Here is a 23,181-nt window from a genome sequence, read left to right on the forward strand (position 1 = left end):
GGAGGTCCGGAAGACTGGGTTGATTTCTATTGGCTGCTCGAGGAGCACGTGACTCACATCCCCCCCCTCCTCCATACGTGGGTGGTACCGAGGGGGCGTGGCCTCGCGCGAGGCGGCGGCGGGCGCAGGAGGCGGCAAGATGGCGGCGGCGGGGCCCGAGTCGGGGGGCAGCAGCGGCAGCAGCGGCGGCCTCGGGGGTACGGGGGGACTAAGGCCGGGCCCGGGGGCGGCGGGGGAGGCGGAGCTGAGAGCCGGAGGGACGAGGAGCGGCTGGTGGGGGGGGGGGGGGGGGGGGGGGGGGGGGGGGGGGGGGGGGGGGGGGGGGGGGGGGGGGGGGGGGGGGGCGGGGGGGGGGGGGGGGGGGGGGGGGGGGGGGTTGAGGTGACGGTCTCCCCCTGCCCGGTGGGGTGTCGCGGCCGTTGGGGGCTGTGGGGCCGTTTGGCACCGTGTGGGGGGGAGGGGGGTTGGTCACCATATAGTGATGTATGTGGGGGATATGGGGGGTGTGGGGCTGCCCTCGGCCCGGGGTAGGGATGATGGGGGGCACTTAGAGCTGCGATTCGGCCGTGTCAGTGTTGAGAGGGGGCTTACACTCCTTATTGCCTTCGAAGTTGGTGGTAATGGGTCTGGTTTAGGGATGCTGGACGTGGAACCGGAGTGATTTCTACCGCCGTCCCTGGCACAGAGCGCTGAGGCCGTTCCTGATTGCAGGGCAGAGCACGGAGAGCTTCTGGTTGCCCAAAGGGGGACGGCTGGGGGGCTGCTGCCCAGCGGGGCCTCATCTCGGCGGCCTCCTGGCATCGCGCTCCTCATTTGGAGCCTCTGGAAATGGGTCTGTGCCCCCTCCCCGCCCCCTTTGTTGGTGCTCCCTGCTGTTCCCACGGCGCTGTGAGGAATGGGGGGGTCCGTGGCTCTGCCGGCTCAGGGTGAAGCTGCTCTTTCTCCTCCCGCCGTGCTTTGAGTTCCCTTTGGGAGCTCGGAGATGTCACACATCTCACCTCTCTCACCCGGAGGAGGAGCTGCCGCCTCCATAAAGCTCAGAGAGCGTGGAGAGCTTCACATGGGATAGAAGTGCACGAGTCTCAACCTCTTCTCCCTCCCTGCTGGGATCTGCGCCGCCGTTTGCTTTGCAGGGCAGTCTGGTGTTGGTCAGGGTGTTTTTCCTGCTGGGTTTCAATCTTGGTGGCAGAGCTGCGTGATGTGAAGTGCGTTCACTTCGGCTGATCCCCAGCAGTGCAGCATTTAAAGCTCTCATCCCATCTCTGGGGCCTCTCTTAGACTAAAGGGGGTGTCGGGGGGGGTGGTCGGTGGTTGTGGGGCTGATTGCTCTGGGTACGGGGCATTATTTTTTCTAATGCAAAATCTTAAAGCATCTCAGACCCCGCTGGATGTGGGGAAGGGATGTGGGGCCGGGATGTGGGGCTGACTGTTCAGGGCACAAAGCTTTGCTTTCTCCATAGGTAAACCCTAAAGCCGGCCCCACAGCTCGGTGCCCCCCCTGGGCCGTGCGTGGTTCACCCCAGGGCTGATTACTCACAGAGTCTCGCAACTGAAATGACTGGGACGGAAGGATCGGGGCGTCCCACCCTTCCTGCTCCCGGGGAATCACACGGGGGAGGGTTTCTCCTTTTGCTTCTTTCACTTTGAAACGGCCCTTTGCCAAAAATGCTAATGCTGGATTTCGATCGTTTTGGTTCTTTGTGCTTTGTAAGGATGGAGCCTGGAGAGAGAGAGAGAGCTGGGAGTTCATTGTCACCCTTCTGGCCTTCGGGCCCCTCCCCGGCGGCCGCAGACAAAAGAATTGCTCTCAATGGCTCCATCCCTTTGGAGGAGGAAATCATCCCGGAGGGGTGAGAGCGGACAGCGGCTCATCCATATAGAAGAGGGGCAGAGCGAGTTCAGCAAGCAGGATGTCAGGGCGGCCCTTCATCTTATGTGGGGACGTCGGTGACTTCATGTTGCGTCTCTTTGAGCACACACAGACCTCCGGGTGGCCTTTAGGCAGCGTTGGGAGCTGCTCCCATTGGTGCTGAGCCGTGATCAGCCGGGCTGAGAGTGGGATGGAGACAAAGGAGAGCAGCCAGAGCGACAGAGGGGGGAGCTGCTGTGTGGGGCTGAATGGGAGCTCATCTATGGGGATAGGAGCCGCGTGGCTTTGGGGCCAGCGCTGACCCCGCATTGACCGGGGTTTCTCTATGGAAAGTAAAAGCTGCTGCTTGTGTTGTCACAGCTCTGCTCTGCTCCCAGCACCGCACGGTGATTAATTGTTCCATCCCTATGGACTCTTGCCTCATTCACTCACTCACAGGCTGCTCCCGGGGATCCCCTATGGCTGACCTACATTCCCAAAGCACCATCTGAGTCCTGCAGTGCTTCCCAGCGTTGGGATGCTCCCAGCTCTGACTACAAACATCCCCATCCCTGAAGCCTCTCGGCTCAGCTCTGTGCACAGCAGGGCTGCCAGGGTGGCACTGCTGCCTTTCTTTCCCCATTCCTCTGCCTTTCTCGAGGACCAACCATCCCAAACCTGTTACCCACCTCTTTTTAACCTCTCTTTTTTTCCCCCTTGTTCAGATTTCAGCTTTTTATGCTGCTCGGTGGTGTCATTCCGAAGAGGTTAGAAGCACTGCACTGCACACAGCACCTCCTGCGCGGTAACCGATGCCGTCCCCCCCAAACCATGACGGCTTTGGGGCCCCCATAACACGGTGCTCCCCAACCCAACGTGCTATGGTTGCTGTGTGCTCTCCGTGCCCCTTGTTTGGCTTTGCAAAGAAGCCCTCCCTGCTGCAGCCCCACGCTCTGACCCCACTGGGTGCATCGTGGTGTCTCTGAGCTCTGTGCCGTATCCCGGCCTGGTTGGGTGCTGGCTCCGTGTTTGGTTGTGCTGACGTTTTGGCTTGTTTATTTTTGTCTGAGAACAGCAGAATTGCAGCTAAACTCGGTTTGGCTTTAAATGTAGAGCTGCAGCGCTGAGAGTGTCATTGCTGTCCGTACTACATGCTGCTGTGCCTCCTGGTGGGTGCTGGGGCCACCAAAGCATCTCCCAGCCCCTCGGATGAGGTGCTGCGGCCATTTCTTGTGCTCAGCTTTGGTTTTTCCAGCTGTAACTCCCCATTGGGATGTACAGACATTGGGGCTGAAAATGCCCTCGGGCAGCTGCAGCTGGAGGAGCCACTGCTGCACCAAAGGGATTGAGCCCAACTTTGAGAGTGAAAGGAAAAGGTGGCTGTGATGGGACAGGGCCAGTTGGGTTTTGGATGTGACCTTAACCTGAATCTGCTGTCTCTGTCCAGAGTGAACCCTTGGATCCCGCTGCTGTTTGTCAGCCTGGGTTGCAGTTGCAGTTGAGGGACTGTTTGGTTCAAACAGATCCAGAACTGTGTGCTCTCCTGAGCTGTGTTGCTGTGTTTTGCTTCTAGCTCTCACTTTAACACCTTTGCTTCTCCGAGCAGGCTCTGTGTGTGTGTGTGTGCAGGGGGAACGTGGCAAACAAAACCAGCTATAAAACCTCCCTCAGGCTGAGGGAACCGAAGGCTGTTTGCATGGAAATCTCAGCCTTGCTCCTGCCCTCAGTGCTGTTGTGATCACTGCCTTGTTATGGTGGTGTTCCCAGGGACACCAACACAGCCTGGAGTCTCAGGGCCAGCCAGACCCCCCAGCAGCACCCTCTGAGCAAGCAGGGCTTGGATATGAGCTCATGGCTTGGCTTGTGTTCCCCCTCAGTGCTGCGGGGTTAAGGCAGCACAGTGAGGATCTGCTGCTCTGAGGGAGCTGTGGTTAAATCCTGATGGAACGAGGATTTGCATGGGTGATTAAATATTAACACAGCTAATCTCCGAGGGGATGAGGCTGCTGCTGCCGTTGCAATGGGGTTGTTGGGATCTTGGGGGTTTTGGGCGGTTTCAGTTTACATTACTGACAAATTCAGTGTTTGAAAAGATGTAAATGAGATGTATTTGCTGTTGAACAGGTGCTGTATTGACATGGTTGGGATTTGGCAAGTGGGAAAGAATCAGTAGGGTTGCAAAAGACCTCTGAAATCATCAAATCCAGCTGTCAGCCCATCACCCTCCCCCCCACACTCACTCACAGAGGCACAGAATTGTTGAGGCTGAAGACATCAAAGACCATTGAGTCCAATACCAACCCATCCCCACCACTAACCACATCCTGAATGGGATCAGAGGATCATAAGGGTTAGAAAAGACCTCCAAGATCAAGTCTGACCCCCAACCCATCCCCACTGTGCCCACTATCTGTGTCCCTAAGTGGGATCATGGGATCATTAGGGTTGGAATAGATATCCAAAGTCATCGAGCCCAACAACCAACCCATCCCCCACCATTCCCACAAGGAATTATAACCATTCCCACAAGGAATTACAGGGTCATGGAGAAGATCTCCAAGGGTAGGGCTGAAACATGGAGGTGTGAAAGGTCTCTGCTTCCATAGGGCTGAAACATGGGGGTCTATGTGCTGTAATGCTTATCCCGGTGCTGCTTGGCTGTGGGGATGCGTTGCAGTGGGGTTGTTGTGCTTGGGGTGTTGCTCTGGGTGCTGTCACAGCTCCCATACAAAACCCTGCTGTGCCTGAAGCAGGCAGAAGAAACAACAAGGAAATAGCAGCCAGGTCTGCCTGCTTTGGGCCCCAAACCGCTGTTCTCTGTGCCCACCGTTGGGCCTGGTCTGTCTAGCAGCTTTGAGGCACAGAGACACATCGCAGAGGGGTCCCTGTGCCCATAACCCCCCCCAGACCCTCTGTTGGGAAGGAGCAGCTGTGTTTGGTGCTCCTCTGCTGCTGGATGTCTCTGGGATGCACAGAGCTGTGCTGCTGTGCGATGCCTGGTGCTGCTTCCCTCCTCCTGACTGCAGCTCTGTTTGTTCCCACAGGGCCGTCTGCCTTCAAGAAGTCACTCACCCCAGAGGTAAGTTTGTGGCCAAGAGGTGAAGTGCTGCTGGACGGCTCCAAACACCCAATTTCTGACTTGGAAATGGGACTGGGGAGGGAGCAGGGAAGCCAGGGGTAGCACAGCAGTGAGCGCAGCCTTTGGGTTCCCCCTGACAAGCCTCGCTGTGCTGGGACTGAGGCATCCAGCCAGCAGAGCAGCCAGCCCTGTGCTCTGTGCTGTAGTCAGCAGCGTGTGCTTAAACCAGAGAGGCAGCCAAGTGAGTTCTTGGGCCGTGAGTCAGGGCTGTGTGTGCAGCTTTCCTAAGCTGCTTCCGCAGGGAGCTGGCCTTGCTGGCAAGGAGGCGGTGGGGTGCTGGGCTTTGTGACAGCAGGGATGGTGAACAAAGCATCCCCCAGATGTGCTCAGTGCCCTGTGCTGGCTGCAGGTGCTGATGCTCATTGCTCCCCTGGGCACAGCACAGTCCTGGCTGTGTGGATGGCATTGCTGGAGTGGGTGCTTTGGGAACATGGTGTGTTTTGAACCACCCCCCCCTTCTTACCACCTTTTCCTCCATCCCAGATGCCGGGTTCCTCAGGGCAGCCAGGCTCCCAGACGATAAAGAAAGGGCACAGAGGAGTGGATTCTACAGGTGAAACCACTTATAAGAAGGTGAGAGATGTGCTGCATGGATCTCCTGCTCGGTGTAATGTGGATCCCAGCCTGGCTGGCTGTTGGGTGCTGCTGTGATGGCTACAATGGTCACTCAGAGAGAGCGTAGTGTAGTGGGCTGTGTGCTCCTCTTATAACCTTCAAAAGGAGAGGACTTCTAAGCACTGCCCACTGGCAGCACTTCCTAGGCCTCTTCTGCTCCTGGGGCACAGTCCTTCCTGCAGATCTCGTGGCATTCCTGGAATGTGCTTTACAAAGGGGAGATTGTTTGGGGGCTTCGTCACTGCGGCTGTTCTGTAGATGCTGCTTCCACTTCACTGGGCTTCACGGGGACAGTGGCTTCCTCTGATGTGAGTTTGGCTCTGGGGGGGGAGGTGGAGCAGATGAGGGCTCACTGCACTTGGTGCAGGCAATTCTTCTCATCCAGATCTCTACCCCAGAGCTGCTCTGGTCAGGATGTGGAGTGCAGGGCAGGAGTTGGAGCTGTGCTGCTCCTGCTAAGCCAAGTTGTATTGCACTGTCTGTCCTGCACCGACTACTGGCTTCACGTTCACTGCCTTCTGGTTCCATGTGAAACCCGGGGATGGAGGTTGGGCAGCAATGGGAGGAGAACAGAACAGAAACTGCCACCAAATACCTGAAGTGTTTTCTTTGCGAGGGCCCCTGGAGCTGCATGGACCGATCTGGGAATGAGATTACTGGGCAGGCTGCCTTTTTTCCATCCCTTCTTTTTCCAGGGGTGGCGAGTTGTTTTTCTAGCGTTCTTTCCCCCGTGGAAGTGATGATAAACAGGCGGCCAGCTGCTGCTCGGCCCGGCTCGCTGCCGGATGGAGGAGGGAAGCAGTTGTTCCTTGGCAACGTGGCTCTGTGCTGTTGTGCTCTCACCAGCGAGGCAGCAGCACAGACAGGGCTGAGCTGAGAGCTGTGGTCAGGCAGCACAGGGTGGGGGGGGAAGGAATTGCATTCTTCCTCCCTCCCCTAGGAAACCAAAGGAAATGGGGAATGCAGGCAGGTAGCTGGAGAGGAACGGGGTGTTGTGGGTTGTTGGGCTGCTTTGGGAAGGGCAGTGTGAGTTGGTGGCTCGAGGTTAGGTCATGTGCTGCACAGAGGAGAACTCCTGATGTCAGCAGCTGTTCAGGAACACAGGCTGGCATTGTTCTGGGCCAGCTCATGCATGGGGTGCAGGAGTGGCTGCCAATCTGCACTCCTTATTTTGACATGATAGCGAACTTTAAGGCTAAAGAGCCCCAGCCTGGCACCAGTCAGGAGAGCAGTATGTGCTGTGTGCTCTGCAGCCCCACTGAGCTGCTGTCTGCTGTGTTTGGTGACAGGGGAACGAGGTCAGCACCCCTCTAAGCGCAGGGTGTGGGGGAGCAATGAAATTGCAGCTCAGGTCCTTCACAGCTCAGCCAGAACTGGGCAGAATGTTACTGGGGTGGGTGCAGGGAGGTGTTCCTCCTGCTGCTGATCCCTGCCCAGTGCAGGCTGCCCTGGGACAGAGCCAGAGAGTGGTGCTGCTCATTGAGAAGGAAACCAGCAGGTAGAGGTGGTGGCTGTGGAGTGCCCCGCTGACATGCTGAGCATGGAGCTTTCTTTCCTTTACCTCCTTTCATTCCTCTTCCCAGTCGGCCACTTATGTTGCCTAACTTGTTCTCTCTGCTCCTCCAGACAACGTCATCAGCCTTGAAAGGCGCCATCCAGCTGGGCATAACTCACACGGTTGGGAGCTTGAGCACTAAACCCGAAAGAGATGTTCTCATGCAAGATTTCTACGTAGTAGAAAGTATTTTCTTCCCAAGGTCAGTGTTTGCTTTCTTCCTCCCTGTTGTGTTTTAGCAGCCGTAGCAGCGTTAAGTCCCCATCCCTGCTCATGTTTAGGAAGCAGCAGCAGAGCTGGAGGAGCAGTGCTGAGTAGAGGCACTGCGTGCAGAGCAGCTCTGTTTCTGCTGTGACCCCCATAGGTCTGTTGAACAAATGCAGCTGTGCTGCTGTGTGCCTCTCTGCATCCTTCCACAGTGGGTCCGTTCTGCCCCTGGGCTGCATTTAGGGTTAGAGTGGGCTTCGCTTCTCAGATAGACCCATAATATGTGATGCAAACCCATGTGTGTCCTTCTCTCCTCGAGCAGTGAAGGCAGTAACCTCACCCCAGCTCACCACTACAACGATTTCCGGTTTAAAACCTACGCCCCGGTGGCCTTCCGATATTTCCGGGAGCTGTTTGGGATCCGGCCGGACGATTACCTGGTATGGCACTGCTGGGGGGGCTTTGGGGTGGGGGGTTGTGCTCTATCTCTGCTCAGAGCTGTGGGGAGCTCTGTAAGCACAGCAGTGGATGCTGCTGTGTTCCACCTCTGCTTTTCTCCTCTCCCCCTCAGTACTCGCTCTGCAGTGAGCCCCTCATTGAGCTCTCAAACTCTGGGGCCAGTGGATCCCTCTTCTACGTGTCCAGTGACGACGAGTTTATCATCAAGACAGTTCAGCACAAAGAGGCAGAGTTCTTGCAGAAGCTGCTGCCTGGCTACTATATGGTAAGTGAGGCCAGGAGAGGCTTCCTTTGCACATAACACTTCATGCTCCCTGCTAACCTGTGTGCCCTGAGCCTAGCACAGGGTCCTGCGTGTCCCCATGTGTGTGAGCAGGGAGTTCTTATGCACTCATGGGCTGATCTGACCCTCAGCTTTGCAGTGAGATGTTAACAGTGGGCAGCACCAGCCTGTACCCCCCCCTCCCCACCCTCATCCCTTTGTTTCTGTGGCAAATGCTTTGAACTGCTGCCTGCCCTGCTGGGAGGAGTGAGCAGCTCTGCTGGGTGGAATGGGAATAGCCAGGCTGAAGGCATTTCTGTGTCTTTGGTTCTTCTAGAACTTGAATCAGAACCCAAGGACACTGCTGCCCAAGTTTTATGGCTTGTACTGCGTCCAAGCCGGGGGCAAAAACATCCGCATTGTGGTGATGAACAACCTGCTGCCACGCTCTGTCAAGATGCACCTCAAATACGACCTGAAGGGCTCCACCTACAAACGCAGAGCATCCCAGAAGGAGAGGGAGAAGGTTTTCCCCACCTACAAGGACTTGGATTTTATGCAGGACGTCCCCGACGGCCTCTTCTTAGACTCAGACATGTATAATGCTCTGTGCAAAACATTGCAGAGAGATTGTTTGGTAAGTGTGGGGTCTGAGAGGAGTTCTTTTTGAACCTTTGTGTGAAGGAGGGGCTGGCACCCAGCAGTCCTGCATCCTCTCCCAGGGGTGCTGGCTGGACACTGTACTGTTTGGCAGCACTGTGGGCTGGAAGCTGTTTGCCCTCTCCCTGTGCCAGGCCTGCAGGGTCAGTGGGCTCAGCTCTGAGAGTGCCAGCAGCTGTGCAAGAGTGCTGTCCCTGCCCTGAGTCCTCCTGCAGGCATTCCTGGTGCTCCCTTTGCCATCTGTAGAGGCAGGCTGTGGGTTAAAAGCTGTGCTGGGGGGGTCCAGGCGGCACCGCTGGCACTGCTGTGTGTGCCCTCTCAGCAGCTTGATGGGGCTCACAGTGGCAATGAGCCTTTGTTCGCTTTTTGCCCAGGTCCTGCAGAGCTTTAAAATCATGGATTACAGTTTGCTGGTGGCAATCCATAACATGGATCTGGCGCAGAGGGAGCACACGATGGCAGACGGGATGTCCCAGGCCGACACGAGGCGACCCGCAGCACAGAAAGCTCTGTATTCCACTGCCATGGAGTCCATCCAGGGGGAGGCCCGGAGGGGAGGCACCATAGAGACAGATGACCAGTGAGTGTGTGCTGCTCTGCTTCAGGGCATCTGGGTTTTTGGGGTGCCCACTGCTTGCTGGCAGCCTCAGATCGCTGCTTCCTTTGGCTCTAAAAGAGAAAGTGATGGACTCCTCAGCAGGGTCTGTGTGGCAGGATGAGGGGAAACAGTTCCCAGCTAAAAGAGGAAGGCTTTGGCAGAGCACAGTAAAGACAGTGGTTATGAGAAGGACAATGAGGTGCTGGCACAGGATTCCCAGAGGTGTGAGGGTGGTGGTGCCCCATTCCTGCAGACCCCCATGGGCAGGCTGGTGAGCTGTGAGTGCAGATGGAGCTGTGGGTGCCCCTGTTCATGGAGGGGGGGGGGATGAGGTGCCCTTTCAGGATCTCTTTCAGCTCCAGCCATTCTGTGATTTCATGCTGTGGTTGATCCCTGCTGCCACCACCCCTGCAGGCAGCAGCAGCAGCTCCCTGCAGCTGCTTGGTCTCCTCATGGGCGGGTTGGGATCAGTCTGCAACAAAACTGCACAGCAGGGATTGGCTTTGGGCAGGTGGAGCAAACCTCACCAACACACGCTGTGCTGTCCTTGCAGGATGGGGGGCATTCCTGCCCGCAACGCCAAGGGGGAGAGGCTGCTCCTCTATGTCGGCATAATTGATGTGCTGCAGTCCTACAGGTAGGGCAGTCTGAGGGGGGGCCGTGTGTGACCTGGGGGGCACAGCTTTGTGCTGCTGGCTGTGCTGCTGTGTGGAGAACTGCCTTTCCAAGGGAGTTAAGATGTGTCTTGTTGTCTGCCTTTACTTCTCTGTTGTTGTTTTCTTGAAGTTGGGTGTTTGGGGATCGGTTTCCAGGTCTTGTTTACTGCATTTACCTCCTGTTCCCAGGAGGGATTGCCTCTGACTGGGGTTATTTCTGTGCTCAGTGGGTTGTTGTATGCAGGAAGCAGTGAAGAGAAAACAAACAGTGGCTTAGAATGGCCACAGCCACTGCTCGGGTGCTGCTGGTCAGAGGAGAAGCTCAGCGCTGTGCAGCCACCACACTGTGCACAAATAGGTGTGACATCTGCTCTTTGTTCTTTGCTTTGTCAGATTTGTGAAGAAGCTGGAGCACTCGTGGAAGGCCCTTGTGCACGACGGGGTAAGCAGCAAGCACAGCACCTTCCCTTGTTCAGCTCGCTGTGGCCATTCTGCACTGTGCCCTGGATTTCCAAGGGCTCAGTGTGTTTCTCTTCTACATGAAAGCAGTAGTGCCCGGGTGCCTGGAAGTGTTCCCAGGCCAACATAGGTCAGGGCTGGGGGAGGCTGCTGCTAACTGCCATCACTGACTAGTGCAGATTCCCACACTGCTCATCCCTTTCAGGACACCGTATCCGTGCACAGACCCAGCTTCTATGCTGAAAGATTCCAGCGCTTCATGTGCAACACAGTGTTCAAGAAGATACCCTGTAAGTACTCCATGTGGGGTGCTGCTGTGCCTGGCTTCGTGCTCAGCAGCTGGGACTGGGGAGGTTGGCACAGCAGTGTGTGAGGACATGAGGGATCCTGCTGTGCTGGGTTCCCTCCTCCTTCCTCCTGTGTTGTTCTTGCTTTGCAAACGTGGCCGCACGGAGCTGCTTCACCCATCAGTGTGTCCCCGTTTGTCAGCTGGGACATGGCCGTGTTGGATCTCTTCCTCCTGAGCTGTGTGCAGTAGCGAGGCTCTGCCTTGTTGTGTTTTTGTCTTGAAGTGAAGCCATCCCCTTCCAAGAAGAGCCGCTCTGGCACCGCGGTTCCTCGACGGAGCTGTCAGGGAGGAGTTCCTTCCCAGCTGCACGTGTCGTGTGAGGCAAAAGCACAAGTCACAACAGAGGCAGACGTGGAGCAAGGTTGGTGTCTGGGCTGGGGGGAGAGAAACGCCTCCCAGGTGTTCCTCAGCTTGCTGAGCTTTGGCATGGCAGAGCTTTCTTTGCAGCACTGCTTTGGCCTCTTGGAAACAGCCCAGGGCTGGTCCTGCAGTGCTCACAGGTCTGAGATGTCGTGGGTGGGATCCACATCCCGTGGTTACGTGGGGCTGTGCCTGCACCACTCGTGCAGGTGGTGGAACAGTGTGTATTTCAACTCAGGTTCCCACCTCGGTCGCCCGGATCTCCTGCCCAGGACTCTGCCAGTGGATGAAGCCAACAGTGATTCCGTCGCCACCACTTTGTCCACCTCTTCCTTGGGCAGCGGAGGTCTCCACTCACCTGCAAACAGGTGTGGCTCTGGGGGGGTCCCTGGCATGAGCAGCCCCTGTGCAGTGAGTGAGCTCAGTGCTGTCGGTTTGAGCATGTGTGAGGAGGGAGCATTGTCACATCCCACATGCAGACCTTTGCGGACACCATGATTTTGCATCTCTGCTTGGGCTGTGCGGCTGTCCCAGCAGCTTTTAGTTCCTTGTGTGTTCTGTGCTTGGTGGGCTCTTCCTGGAGCTGAGATAATTGTGCTGGTTATGACGATGAATATGGCGCTGCCAGGATGTGCACCAGGAGCAGCAGCGCAGTGCTGGAGGGCATGGGTTACATACAGGGCTGTATGTGTCTCTGGGTGCCCCTGGAGCTGCAGTGCATGGCTGAGGAGCAGATGGCTGCCATGGAGTTTTCCCTTTGTTGCCCAGTGGTGAGAACTGAGGGTTATGAGGAGGAGCTGTGGTCAGAGCACGATCCCATGCATAGAAGTTTAGAGGTGGTCACTTCTCTTTCTGGAAGCCATTGTAACCCACCTTCCTTACTCCTACACTGCGGCACTGATGGAAGCGTCTGCTCTGTCCTCAGCTGCAGGAGGATGAGATACAATTGTAATCTACACCTTTTATTCCCTCTCTAAAACCTGTAAAATTCACTGTAGGGATCCTAAACCAGAGCTGCTCCTTCCCAGTCCGTCTGCATGCCCGAGGAGTTCTGTGTCCTTAACTATGGGTGTCTCTCCTTCAATCTCTGTGTAGGTCAGTGGGCGTGCAGGTGCACAAAGCCGACAGCTCAGCAAAGGATTGCACTAGGACTGCTGACTTCCTGTCTAGGTGAGGGAGGAACCTCGCTTTGCCGGAGGGCTTCTCCCATCCGGAGGGTGTAATTGGGGAGATGTGCCCCGAGGTTCTGCCTTGTGCTGCCCGTGGTTCTCCCTGGGTGCTGTGCCCTGCAGGCAGCTGAGCATTGTGCCACTGAGCCCTGCTGGCAGCAAGGGGTGCTGGATATGGAGCAGGCAGTTTTCTCTCATGAAGGGGGATCCTGAGGACCATGAGATCTCGCCAGAGGCTCGAGTCCATTCTGGTGACTTTGGGAGAGTTGCAGAGCTCTGGAAACCCCGAGAGGGACAGAAGGAGTTGACAGGTGCTGTTCTGGACCAACAACATCCGTCATTGGAAGGGGGTTAGAGAGGAACGTCTGAGGAAGCAGTTGGTCTGAAGGGCTTTTTGCCACTCTTGGGGGGAGAACCTGAAGTGAGTGAGCCCAGCAGGGTGCAGCGGGCAGGCAAGGGCCAGCCTGCTCCAGAGCTGCTTTAGTGCAGCAGCAGCATGCCCTGCTGCAAAGCTCCAGGCTGCAGAGGAGGGTGTGACACTGAGCAAGGGATGGATGCTGCTCGTGATGCCCATCTGTCAGATCAGACATGGGTGAGTCCTGTTTCATGCAGAGAGAGAGGGGAGCTCGATGCATGTGGTCCCTTGGGATGCCCTGGGGATGCAGTGAGGTGAATGCTGCCCTCATTGCTTCTCTTGGAGCACTGCTGCAGCTGGGAGTGGTGCTGGGATCAAAGCTGAGGGCTGATGGTGTGTTCAGCAGCTGGATTGCACAGCTTGTGCCAATGAGCATCTGAACAGCACTGACTCAAATGAGATGGCCAGAAAGGGTCCGCCTGCAGTCGGAGATAGGACTCAGCACTGGGTAACTCTTGAGTCTGGTCAGGTTGATGGTTGAACTTGATGACCACGAGGGTCTTTTCCAATCTATTGTTTCTGAGCCTGATTCTGTGTTCATGGTGCTTTGAAGCACGCTTGGTTCTGAGATATATGGGAGCCCTGTGCTCCAGCCCAGCTCTGTCATTCAGCTTCCGGCGTAGGGTCCTGAGATTTGAGGCCTTCAGCCACCAGCATGAGCCACTGGGAGCATCAGCTGTTGGGCTGCAGCCCCTGGTGAAGAGCTCTGGGGATGGTTGGGTTGCATTTGAGGAGGACATCTTAGTGCCATGAGCACTGGGATTGTCCCCAATCGAGTCCTGGGGGGGCACACACTGTAACCAACACCGAGCATCCCATCCGAATGGAGAGGTTGTGGCTCTATAGGATACAGCTCCATGGGGTACATCCTGTAGGATGTCACTCCCATTCACTGCACGAGAGCTTTGCCAGCAGCTTTTCCCACAGCAGTGCCCTGGTGCAGTGCCTGGCACTCATCTCAGCACTGTGGCCCTTATGTCCCCTTGCTGCTTTCCCCCCAGGTCCTCATCACAACGTTGCGGTGCTCACGGGCTCCATGGCAGTTCTGGCAGGGGGTGCTCACCTCACTGGCTTTGGTTGGATGTCCAGGTGTTGCAGCTCAGTTCTAACCCCTTCCATGGGGTGCTCTGCTGTGTGCTGGGCGCAGCAAGAGAAGGTGACTTTATGTGATCGCTCCCATTTAAATGTTGCTCCATAGCTCTTCCCCTTCTGTTTCCCTCACAGCTCCCCAGGACCGTCCGTCCCTGAGCACTCCTCGGAGCTGAGGGAGCAGCTGGAAGAGCTGCAGGAGACAGAGATCAGCTTTGTGAGTGCCCTTGGAGGAAGGGGCTGAGTGGCTGTGTGGGGGGGTGGGGGAAGTCGGGGGGGGCAGATCCCCATCCTCCTGTGTGCATGATGGTCTCATCTACCCCATACCACGTGCAGCCAGGCAGTGCCCACTGCCCCACAGTGGTTAAAGCAGGAGGTGAAGCAGAGGTGCTGCTCTCCTGGGCACCCAGAGTGATCAGGTGGTGGGGATAAGAGCTAGACACAGCCTTTCTAAGGCCAATAAATGCTTGCAGAGCCCCCCAGACCATGGAGAGGTGGTGGTTGGGGAGCACCACCTTTGCCCTGTGTGTCAGTCCAGGCAGCAGAGCCCTGCTGCTGCTCTTCCCCCCTCATCTCCCTCTCTTTTCTCATTGCAGTGAGGCAGCACTGAGCCAACGATGGGAGCGGATGTTCCGTGCTCTGCGTGGTCTCTGCGCTCCGAGGAGTGCTCAGCCCCGTTGCTGACCTTTTGTGGTTTTTAGTTTGTTGTTTTTTATTTTGGTTTTGGGTTTTTTTGTTTTGTTTTGTTCTTTTCTTTTGAAGTATTACCTGGATAGAAAGCTGAGAGCCAGCAGAGCCAGGCTGCAAGGTGCAGGCAGCCGAGCAGATTGGATCAGCACAGCCCGCCATGCACTGTGCTGCTACCTGAACCCAGCAGGGCCTGAGCAGCCAGCTGGGGGGAGAGGAGGAGGAAGAGGAGGAACTGCTTCATGTGGTCCGAAGGCCTTTGGAAAAGGGATCTGACTTCCAAGGTGTTCATTGTTCAATGCTGCCGCTGCAGAACACGCAGCCTATGGGAGTTGTGTCCTCCCCGGGGCAGTTTTGACACGGAGCAACGGAGCAACGTGTTCATCTTTTGTATTTCCAACGAGTTTTTAATGTCGGCGTCAGTTCAGCTGCAGCCCTTCCCCTCTGCATTGCGCTGCACTGCAGCTCTGCTCCGTGTGACCCACAAGCGGGACGTCCTGTGGAGCTCTGAGCAGGAGAACCGCGTCCCCTCAGTGTCCCTTTGCGGATGGAGATCTCTGCGCTGAGCTCAGCTTTGGGAATCCAGCACCATTTGTTCAGCAAACAGCCACAACCCGGCAGCCCCGACATTGGGGCTGAGCTGCATTTTGCAGCTCAAACACTTGTTTTGGTTTTATATGCTAGGAAAGGAAGCGACTCCACCCTGCGTTCCCCATGGGTTGGAATCCTCCATTGGTTTTTCTTCTTTTTATATATATCTATATATATATATATTGGGGAACAAAAAAAAAGAAGCAAAGGGATGTATTTGTGCCCCTGCAGAGCAACACGAGGGGTTGCTGTGTGCAGAGGAAGCCAGGAATGTGATGGTGCAGATGGGGGGGATGCTTTGTGCTGCCATTTTGGTGCCGATTCCCTCCCATCTCCCACCTGATATTTTTGTAAGGAAAAACAAAACCACCCTCTGAAAACAACCCCAAACCCAACCCCCAAACCCAACCAACCCCTTTTGGGATGTTATATTTCTTAGCTTTGTTTGAAAATACCCAACGGAATGGCCTTATTCTCTGGGTTATCCATACCCAGAACGGGGTTCTGCGGCTCCCGGTGCCCCCCGGGGCTGTCCCACGCCGACCCCGTCCAGCTCTGGGAGGAAGGTGGGCTCTTCCCCCACTGCTCCCCTCCCCTACAGCCGAAATAACTGTCTATATTAGACGCTGTTCTTACCTTCCCTCCCATCTCCTGTAATGGTTCGGGTTTCTTGTTTTATTATTATTATTTTGTTGTTTTTACCAGGAGGGAAGAAAACCAATCCTCTCCACCCCCCCTATTCTTTTATTCCTATGGTTTAATATTTATGAAGTTGTATTTAAGTGGTTTTGTTTCGCTTTATTTGTTTTCCGGGGTTAGTCATACAGCAGTAGGGAGATTTGGGGGGGAGGGTTGTTTCTATATGGGAACTTCTGACCTTCGCTTTGTAATGGGTTTAATGGATTTAATGGGTTTTCAGAACAACTGCCTTTTTTTTTTTTTTTTTTTTTTTTTTTTTTTTTTTTGCATCTGGAAGTGGCGACAACCGCTGTTAAAATGGCTCCTGAACCCCCCCGCGGGGCCCTTCTGCAGCGGGAAGGGCTGTGGGACCGTCCAGTGGATCCTGGAATCAGTTGGTGGATTCTGGGAGCGTCCAAATAGATCCTAGGAACGTCCAATGGATCCTGGGAGCATCCAAATGGATCCTGGAATCAATTGATGGATCCTGGGAGCATCCAACGGATCCTGGGAGCATCCAACGGATCTTGGAATCAATTGATGGCTCTTGGGAGAATCCAATGGTTTTTGGAATCAATTGATGGCTCCTGGGAAGCATCCAGTGGCTCCTGGAATCAATTGATGGATCTTGGGAGCATCCAATGGCTCTTGGGAGAATCCAATGGTTCTTGGAATCAATTGATGGATCCTGGGAGCATCTGAGTGGATCCTGGGAGCATCCAACAGATGCTGGAATCAATTGATGGCTCTTGGGAGCATCCAGTGGCTCCTGGAATCAATTGATGGATCCCCAGCCTCATCCAATGGATCCTGGCCCCCGATGATGGATTCTGGGGCCATCAAATGGATCCTAGCATGGACTTAAGGATCCTGACCCCAGCTGATGGGTCCTGGCATGGGTTAATGGATCCTGGGACCATCACCTGGATCCTGGGACTGCCCGATGGGTCTTGGAATGGGTTGATGGATCCTGCCATCACTCAGTGGATCCTGTCATGGACTTAAGGATGCTGACCCTTAGGTGATGGATCCTGGCACCACATGATGCATTCTGGGATCATCAAATGGATCCTAGGGCCATCTGATTGATCCTGGAACGGGTTGATGGATGCTGGCATCACCCAATGGATCCCTGGCACAGACTTAAGGATCTTAGCCCCAGGTGTTGGCTCCTGGCACCACATGATGCATCTGACCCCATGTGATGGATCCCAGCACCTTCCTAATGGATCCAGTACTACCTGATGGATCCTGGCATGGACTTAAGGATGCTGGTGGATCCTGGCATGGGCCAATGGATCCCAGCACCTCCTGACGGATCAGGTCTCAGGTCATGGATCCCAACACCACCTGTTGGATTCAGGCCCTTGTGGTCCCTTGGCACTGGGAAGGCCCTGTCCGTGTCCCCATGGAGCTGCTCGTGCCGTGTTGTGGACGTTGTTGTGTTATCTCTGTACTGTTTCGCCCTCAGGGCCGTTCTATGGTTACCACGGCCCCCAATACAGCGCGTGCTCCTGCAGCCATCTGCCTCCACGCCTGCTCTGTGGGAATAGGGGCTATGGGGGGGATGTTGTGGTGTGTCCGCCATTGCCCTGGGGCTGTGGGGTGGGTTCTGAAGGGCCTCAGTGCCCCTTTGTGGGGGTCTGGAGTGATCCTGGGGAGGGAATGCAGCTGTTGGGGGATTTGTGTCTGCCATTGAGCACGGTGTGGGTTCAGAGCATGGGTTGGGTTGGAAGGGGCTCCTGGAGACCTTTTGGTCCCACTTCTCACGATGAACTGGGACAAGGTCCCTTCAATCCCAAACTCTTCTGTGCTTTTATGGTGAGGAGGTTGACCTTCAAGGACCTTACCAGTCTGCCCACCCCATATTTGACCTTTGAGGACCCTTCTAACTGCACCCCTCCATATTTGACCTTCAAGGTTCCTTCCAGTCTCATCCCTCCATATTTGACCTTCAAGGACCCTTCCAACCCGCCCCCCTCCAGTTCTGTGGATGATCATTAAGATCAGAGGTTCAGAGGTTGACGTTTAAGGACCCTTTCAATTCCCCCACCCCATATTTGACCTTTGAGGACCCTTCTAACTGCACCCCTCCATATTTGACCTTCAAGGACCCTTTCAAACTCACCACCCCATATTTGACCTTCAAGGACCCTTCCAACCCGTGCCCCCCCAGTTCTGTGGATGATCATTAAGATCAGAGGTTGATGTTTAAGGACCCTTTCAATTCCCTCACCCCATATTTGACCTTCAAGGACCCTTCCAGCCCCCCCACCCCCCCGCCCTTCATCCCTCTGCTTCCATAGGTGCTCATTAAGATCAGACTCGCTGTTGCCGTCCCGGACGGCGGCACCATCAGCTCCTCACCTACCCTCCACACCCCCTGATATGGGTCCGGGCGGCCATGTTTGGGGGGGCGGATAGGGGATCTATAGGGACTACAACTCCCAGCGTGCTCCGCTCGCCTCGCTTTCCAGCAGCGCCTATTGGCTGACGGCGAGCAGCCAATCAACGGGCTCCTTATTGAGAGGGCCGTGAGGCGGCTCTGAAGAAGCAAAGATGGTTCTGGAGAGCACCATGGTGTGGTGAGCGGGCCGGGCCGGGCCGGGCCGGGCCGGGTTGGATCGAACCGGGTCGGGATCGCTGCAGCCCCGGCCCCGACCCTTCTCCCTTCTCGCTCCCTCGTGTCCCGCTGTGCTCTATGGGCCGCGCGGCGCCGCACCGGCTTTCCCTGAGTCATGGCGGGTCGGGGCCGGGCCTGTGGGGGGGGTTGGGGTCAGCGCTGTGGACACATTGGGGTCACATTGAGACACATCAGAGCCGTGTTGGGGCCTATTGGAGGGGGGGCATCGCAGTGGGGCGGCCTGAGCTGCGGAACTGCTGGGGTTCAGTGAGTGTAACCATGTCTGTGGAACGGGGGGTGGGGGGGAAGGGTCCTGAAACATTAACTGTGTGATGGATGTGTTGGGAGGGTCCTTGAAGATCAACCATGGAGTGATTGTGTGGGAAGGGTCCTTAAATATCAACCATGTGATAGTTGTGTTGGGGGGATCCTTGAAGATCAACCATGGATTGGTTGGGTGGAAAAGGTCCTTAAAGATTAACTATGTAATGGTTGTATTGGGAAGGTCAACCATAGAGTGATTGGGTGGGAAGGGTCCTGAAAGGTCAGCTGTGGGATGGGTGGGTAGGAAGGGTCCTTAAAGGTTAACCATGTGATGGTTGTGTTGGGAGGGTCCTGCAAGGTAAACTGTGGGGCGGTTGGGTGGAAAAGGTCCTTAAAGATTAACCATGTGATGGTTGTGTTGGGAGGGTCCTTGAAGGTCAACCATGGATTGGTTGGGTGGGAAGGGTCCTGCAATGTCAGCTGTGGGGTGGTTGGGAAGGGTCCTGAAAGATTAACCGTGTGATGGATGTATTGGGAGGGTCCTTGAAGATTAACCATGGAGTGATTGGGTGGGAAGGGTGCTATAAGATCGGCTGTGGGGTGGTTGGGCTGGAGGGGCTTTGGGATTTGAGTGCACCCTCATTGTGTCTGTGGGTGACGCTGAGCTGTGCCCCCTCTGAGGGATGGTGTTTTTCCAGCGTTGACAACAGTGAGTACATGAGAAATGGGGACTTCTTACCCACCCGCCTGCAAGCTCAGCAGGATGCCGTCAATATTGTGTGCCACTCCAAGACCCGCAGCAACCCCGAGAACAACGTGGGGCTCATCACTTTAGCCAAGTATGGGGCTGGTTAAGACACATAGACCTGGAGGTGCTGTGGGAAGGAGGGAGGGGGGATATTCCACATTCTGGAGCAAACGGGGGTTTCACAGAGAGGTTCTCAAACAGCGTCACTGTAGTTCTTGTTTCTCTTGCAGTAACTGTGAAGTGTTGACCACGCTCACTCCGGACACAGGACGGATCCTTTCAAAGCTACACACGGTGCAACCCAAAGGGAAAATCACCTTTTGCACGGGGATCAGAGTTGCTCATGTAAGTTGTTGTTACTACAAACTGAGCCAGCTTTGGATTGGGGATCTGGGTTGGGGGGAGGAGGAGGAGGAGGCTCATCCACCCGGTGGTTCTCTGCTTCTCTGTGTCTGTGCAGGGCTGCCTCCCAGCCGTCCTCTCTCCTGGGAGCTGCTCCTTGAGCACGATGTGACTTCTGTTTTGTAGCTGGCTCTGAAGCATCGCCAGGGCAAGAACCACAAGATGCGAATCATTGCCTTTGTCGGGAGCCCTGTAGAAGATAACGAGAAAGACGTGAGTAGCGCCAGTCTAAGCAGAATATGTTGTCTCTGCTCTCCATTACCCCTAAACCAGATGGGTGGCTTGTTCCTTGCTCTGCTCTGAGTGGAAGGCTGTGCCCCAGCAGGGCAGTGTGGGCTGGAGCTGCAGCTGTGGGGCTGATTTGGGGCTTTGCTTCGTAAGGATCTTGAGGGCTGTCCCCAGGTTTCCAATGGGAGGGTTGGGCTGTGAGCTGAGATGTGGGCAGTGAGGCACTAAAGCTGCCCCATTTCCTTGTTGCAGCTGGTGAAGCTGGCAAAGCGTCTGAAGAAGGAGAAGGTCAATGTTGACATTATCAACTTTGGAGAAGAGGTGAGACTTGGGCTGCGTTTTACCAGTTAAGATCTGAGCCAGGGGGTCAGGAGAGACATAACATCCCATCACACCCCATAACATCCCATCCCACCCCATAACATCCCATCCCATAACACCCCCTAACACCTCATAACACTCCATAACATCACACCCCATCCCATAACATCCCCATAACACCCCCTCTGTGGCTCCACTGGTGTTGCTGAGGTTCATGTTTCCCTCTGGGGAGGCCCCACATGTTTTGCTGCAGGCCTTGTTATTTTTCCCCGTGGAAACAGCAGAGCTGTGTGCCCCCAGATGGCATTTCTGGCCCCTTGCCTCTGGGGTTTGTGACCCGTGTGGTTCTGCTCTGTGCCTGGATTATGTTTGGTGGGAGGAGAAGGGATAATGGCGGACTGGGGAGCAAGAATGGCATCACCTGGTGCGCTGCGGCTAGTGGTGCTTCCAGGTATGGGGGCAGCATGGGGGGAGCTGGGCTCCCAGCCTCTCTCTTCACCTAGGAAGCCAACACGGACAAACTGACGGCCTTCATCAACACCCTGAATGGGAAGGATGGAACAGGCTCCCACCTGGTGACGGTGCCGCCAGGGCCCAGCCTGGCCGATGCCCTCATCAGCTCCCCGATCCTGGCTGGTGAGGGGGGAGCCATGCTGGGCCTGGGAGCCAGCGACTTCGAGTTCGGTGTGGATCCAAGTGCCGACCCAGAGCTGGCCCTGGTGAGTGGGATGGGGGGCAGCAGTGTGTGCCCTGCTGTGCTGCTCTGGGCTGTGCCCCTCAGTGCTGCGCTCTGCCCATCTCTGCAGGCTCTGCGTGTCTCCATGGAGGAGCAGAGGCAGCGGCAGGAGGAGGAGGCCAGGAGGGCTGCGGCTGCATCTGCAGCTGAGGCTGGGATCGCTGCCACTGGAGGGGACGGTGAGGAGCTGAGTGGGGAGTGGGGCTGCTCCAGTGGGGACAGCTGGAGTTACAAAACACTGCAGGAAGTGGGCGCTGGATGTGAGCAGCTCCAGGCTGGAGCTTCCCTTGGCTCACACTGGAACTCCCCATCTGGGTTGGGTAGTGGTGGGGTGTCCAGGGAGGGGGGTTGGGTTCTGGATGCAGTGTGGGCTGTCTGTGCTAAGGCAGCACTGTTGGCTCCTGGCCAGGCTGTGAGTGTGGCTGTTGTCCCCATAGATTCGGACGATGCTCTGCTGAAGATGACCATCACCCAGCAGGAGTTTGGGCGCGCTGGGCTGCCCGACCTCAGCAGCATGACAGAGGAGGAGCAGATCGCCTACGCCATGCAGATGTCACTGCAGGGAGCGGGTGAGCATCCTCTGCTGCAGGTTGGGGGACAGAGGGGCCATCCGTGGGGCCACCCCATAGCATCCCATAACACCCCATAAAATCCCATTACACTGCATAACATCCCCATAACACCACATTACATCCCATCACACCCCATCACACCCCATAATATCCCATAACACCCCATAACACTCCATAACATCCCATAACATCCCATCCCATAATATCCCATAACATCCCACCCCATAACACCCCATAACATCCCCATAACATCCCCATAACATTCCATAACACTCCATAACACCCCATAATATCCCATAACATCCCCATAACACCCCATAACATCCCCATAACATCCCCATAACATTCCATAACACTCCATAACACCCCATAATATCCCATAACATCCCCATAACACCCCATAACACCCCCATAACACCCCCATAACATCCCATAACATTCCCATAATACCCCATAACATCCCACCCCATTCACTTCGGTCTCTCCTACAGAGTTTGCGCAGGCGGATGCGGCCGATGTGGACAGCAGCACGGCCATGGACACCTCCGAGCCCACCAAGGTGAGGGCTGCCCATGGGGGGCAATAGGGGTGGTATATGGTGTATGGGGGGGTGGTATATGGTATATGGGGGTGTATAGGTATATGGGGGTGAGTATACTTGGTATATGGGGGGTGGTATATGGTGTGTAGTGGGGGTGTAATATGTATATTTGGGGGTGTGGTTATATGGTGTATGGGGGGTGCGTGATATGGTATATGGGGGGGTGGTAATATGGTGTGGGGGGTGGTATATGGTTGTATGGGGGGGTGGGGTTGGGATAATGTCAATAAGGGGGGTTGGTAAATATGGTATATGGGGGGGTGGTATATGGTATATGGGGGGGGTGGTATATGGTGTATGGGGGGTGTTATATGGTATATGGGGGGATGGTATATGGTATATGGGGGGTGGTATATGGGGTACACAGACACAGCCCCCCCTTTGTCCCACAGGAGGAGGATGACTACGACGTGATGCAGGACCCCGAGTTCCTGCAGAGCGTGTTGGAGAACCTGCCCGGGGTGGACCCCAACAACGAGGCCATCCGGAACGCCATGGGGTCGTTGGCCTCACAGGCCTCCAAGGAGGGCAAGGACAAGAAGGAGGAGGACAAGAAGTGACGGGGTCGGGTCGGGGCTGCGCAATAAAGGAAATAAAGTCTGAAGCTCCGCCCGGTTCCGGACCCGGTCCATGTTCCTGCCCCTATTCCCACCCTGGGGGCGGGGGCAGCGCGGAGGCCACGCCCCCTCCCCCCTTCGCGTCCCCTCCCGGCGTGCACCGCGCCGCCGCAGGATGTTTACGGCGCGGCCCGTGGGCGGGGCTGGGATGATGAGCGGCGAAGGGAACCAATGGGGGAGCGGGCTGGGGGATGTTGTAATCGATTCTGGCCAATGGGAAGAGAGAGCGGGTCGGGGCGACTCATTGGTTCTTTCAGGACGGAAGTGAGGTC

At 56.0% G+C, this 23,181-nt stretch overlaps 2 protein-coding genes across 6 annotated transcripts; both read left to right on the forward strand.

Annotated features, from left to right (window-relative positions):
- The first annotated feature begins 139 nt into the window (after window positions 1-139).
- PIP5K1A (phosphatidylinositol-4-phosphate 5-kinase type 1 alpha) lies at window positions 140-17,316 on the forward strand. Of its 5 annotated transcripts, none has more exons than XM_015884679.2 (16): window positions 140-197; window positions 4,894-4,928; window positions 5,472-5,561; window positions 7,230-7,360; window positions 7,688-7,805; window positions 7,937-8,089; window positions 8,424-8,723; window positions 9,121-9,326; window positions 9,898-9,981; window positions 10,394-10,442; window positions 10,665-10,749; window positions 11,032-11,169; window positions 11,407-11,536; window positions 12,264-12,338; window positions 13,977-14,058; window positions 14,438-17,316. In XM_015884679.2, the coding sequence occupies exons 1-16, from the start codon at window positions 140-142 to the stop codon at window positions 14,438-14,440; spliced, it is 1,737 nt and encodes a 578-aa protein (XP_015740165.2). In that variant the 3' UTR covers window positions 14,441-17,316. The 5 variants fall into 5 exon arrangements, with proteins under 5 accessions (XP_015740165.2, XP_015740164.1, XP_015740163.1 ...); XM_015884678.2 differs by lacking the exon at window positions 140-197 and adding an exon at window positions 808-832; XM_015884677.2 differs by lacking the exon at window positions 140-197 and adding an exon at window positions 1,353-1,850.
- Window positions 17,317-18,258: 942 nt separating this feature from the next.
- On the forward strand, window positions 18,259-22,907 carry PSMD4 (proteasome 26S subunit, non-ATPase 4). Its single transcript, XM_015884681.1, has 10 exons — window positions 18,259-18,382; window positions 19,383-19,523; window positions 19,663-19,777; window positions 19,961-20,047; window positions 20,315-20,383; window positions 20,887-21,102; window positions 21,190-21,298; window positions 21,557-21,688; window positions 22,183-22,250; window positions 22,685-22,907. The coding sequence occupies exons 1-10, from the start codon at window positions 18,357-18,359 to the stop codon at window positions 22,850-22,852; spliced, it is 1,131 nt and encodes a 376-aa protein (XP_015740167.1). The 5' UTR covers window positions 18,259-18,356; the 3' UTR covers window positions 22,853-22,907.
- Window positions 22,908-23,181: the final 274 nt, after the last annotated feature.

Source organism: Coturnix japonica, chromosome 25 (assembly GCF_001577835.2).
Source record: "Coturnix japonica isolate 7356 chromosome 25, Coturnix japonica 2.1, whole genome shotgun sequence".
Taxonomy (NCBI): Eukaryota; Metazoa; Chordata; class Aves; order Galliformes; family Phasianidae; genus Coturnix; species Coturnix japonica.

Excerpts from the sequence above, each read along its gene's own strand:
- PIP5K1A (XM_015884674.1), top strand. The coding sequence starts at position 2,388 with ATGCTCCCAGCTCTGACTACAAACATCCCCATCCCTGAAGCCTCTCGG. Across the intron at positions 11,170-11,406 it reads AGAGGCAGACGTGGAGCAAG|GTTCCCACCTCGGTCGCCCG; the intron begins GTTGGTGTCTGG and ends ATTTCAACTCAG. Across the intron at positions 11,537-12,263 it reads CTCCACTCACCTGCAAACAG|GTCAGTGGGCGTGCAGGTGC; the intron begins GTGTGGCTCTGG and ends ATCTCTGTGTAG.
- PSMD4 (XM_015884681.1), top strand. The coding sequence starts at position 18,357 with ATGGTTCTGGAGAGCACCATGGTGTG. Across the intron at positions 18,383-19,382 it reads CTGGAGAGCACCATGGTGTG|CGTTGACAACAGTGAGTACA; the intron begins GTGAGCGGGCCG and ends GTGTTTTTCCAG. Across the intron at positions 19,524-19,662 it reads GGGCTCATCACTTTAGCCAA|TAACTGTGAAGTGTTGACCA; the intron begins GTATGGGGCTGG and ends TTTCTCTTGCAG.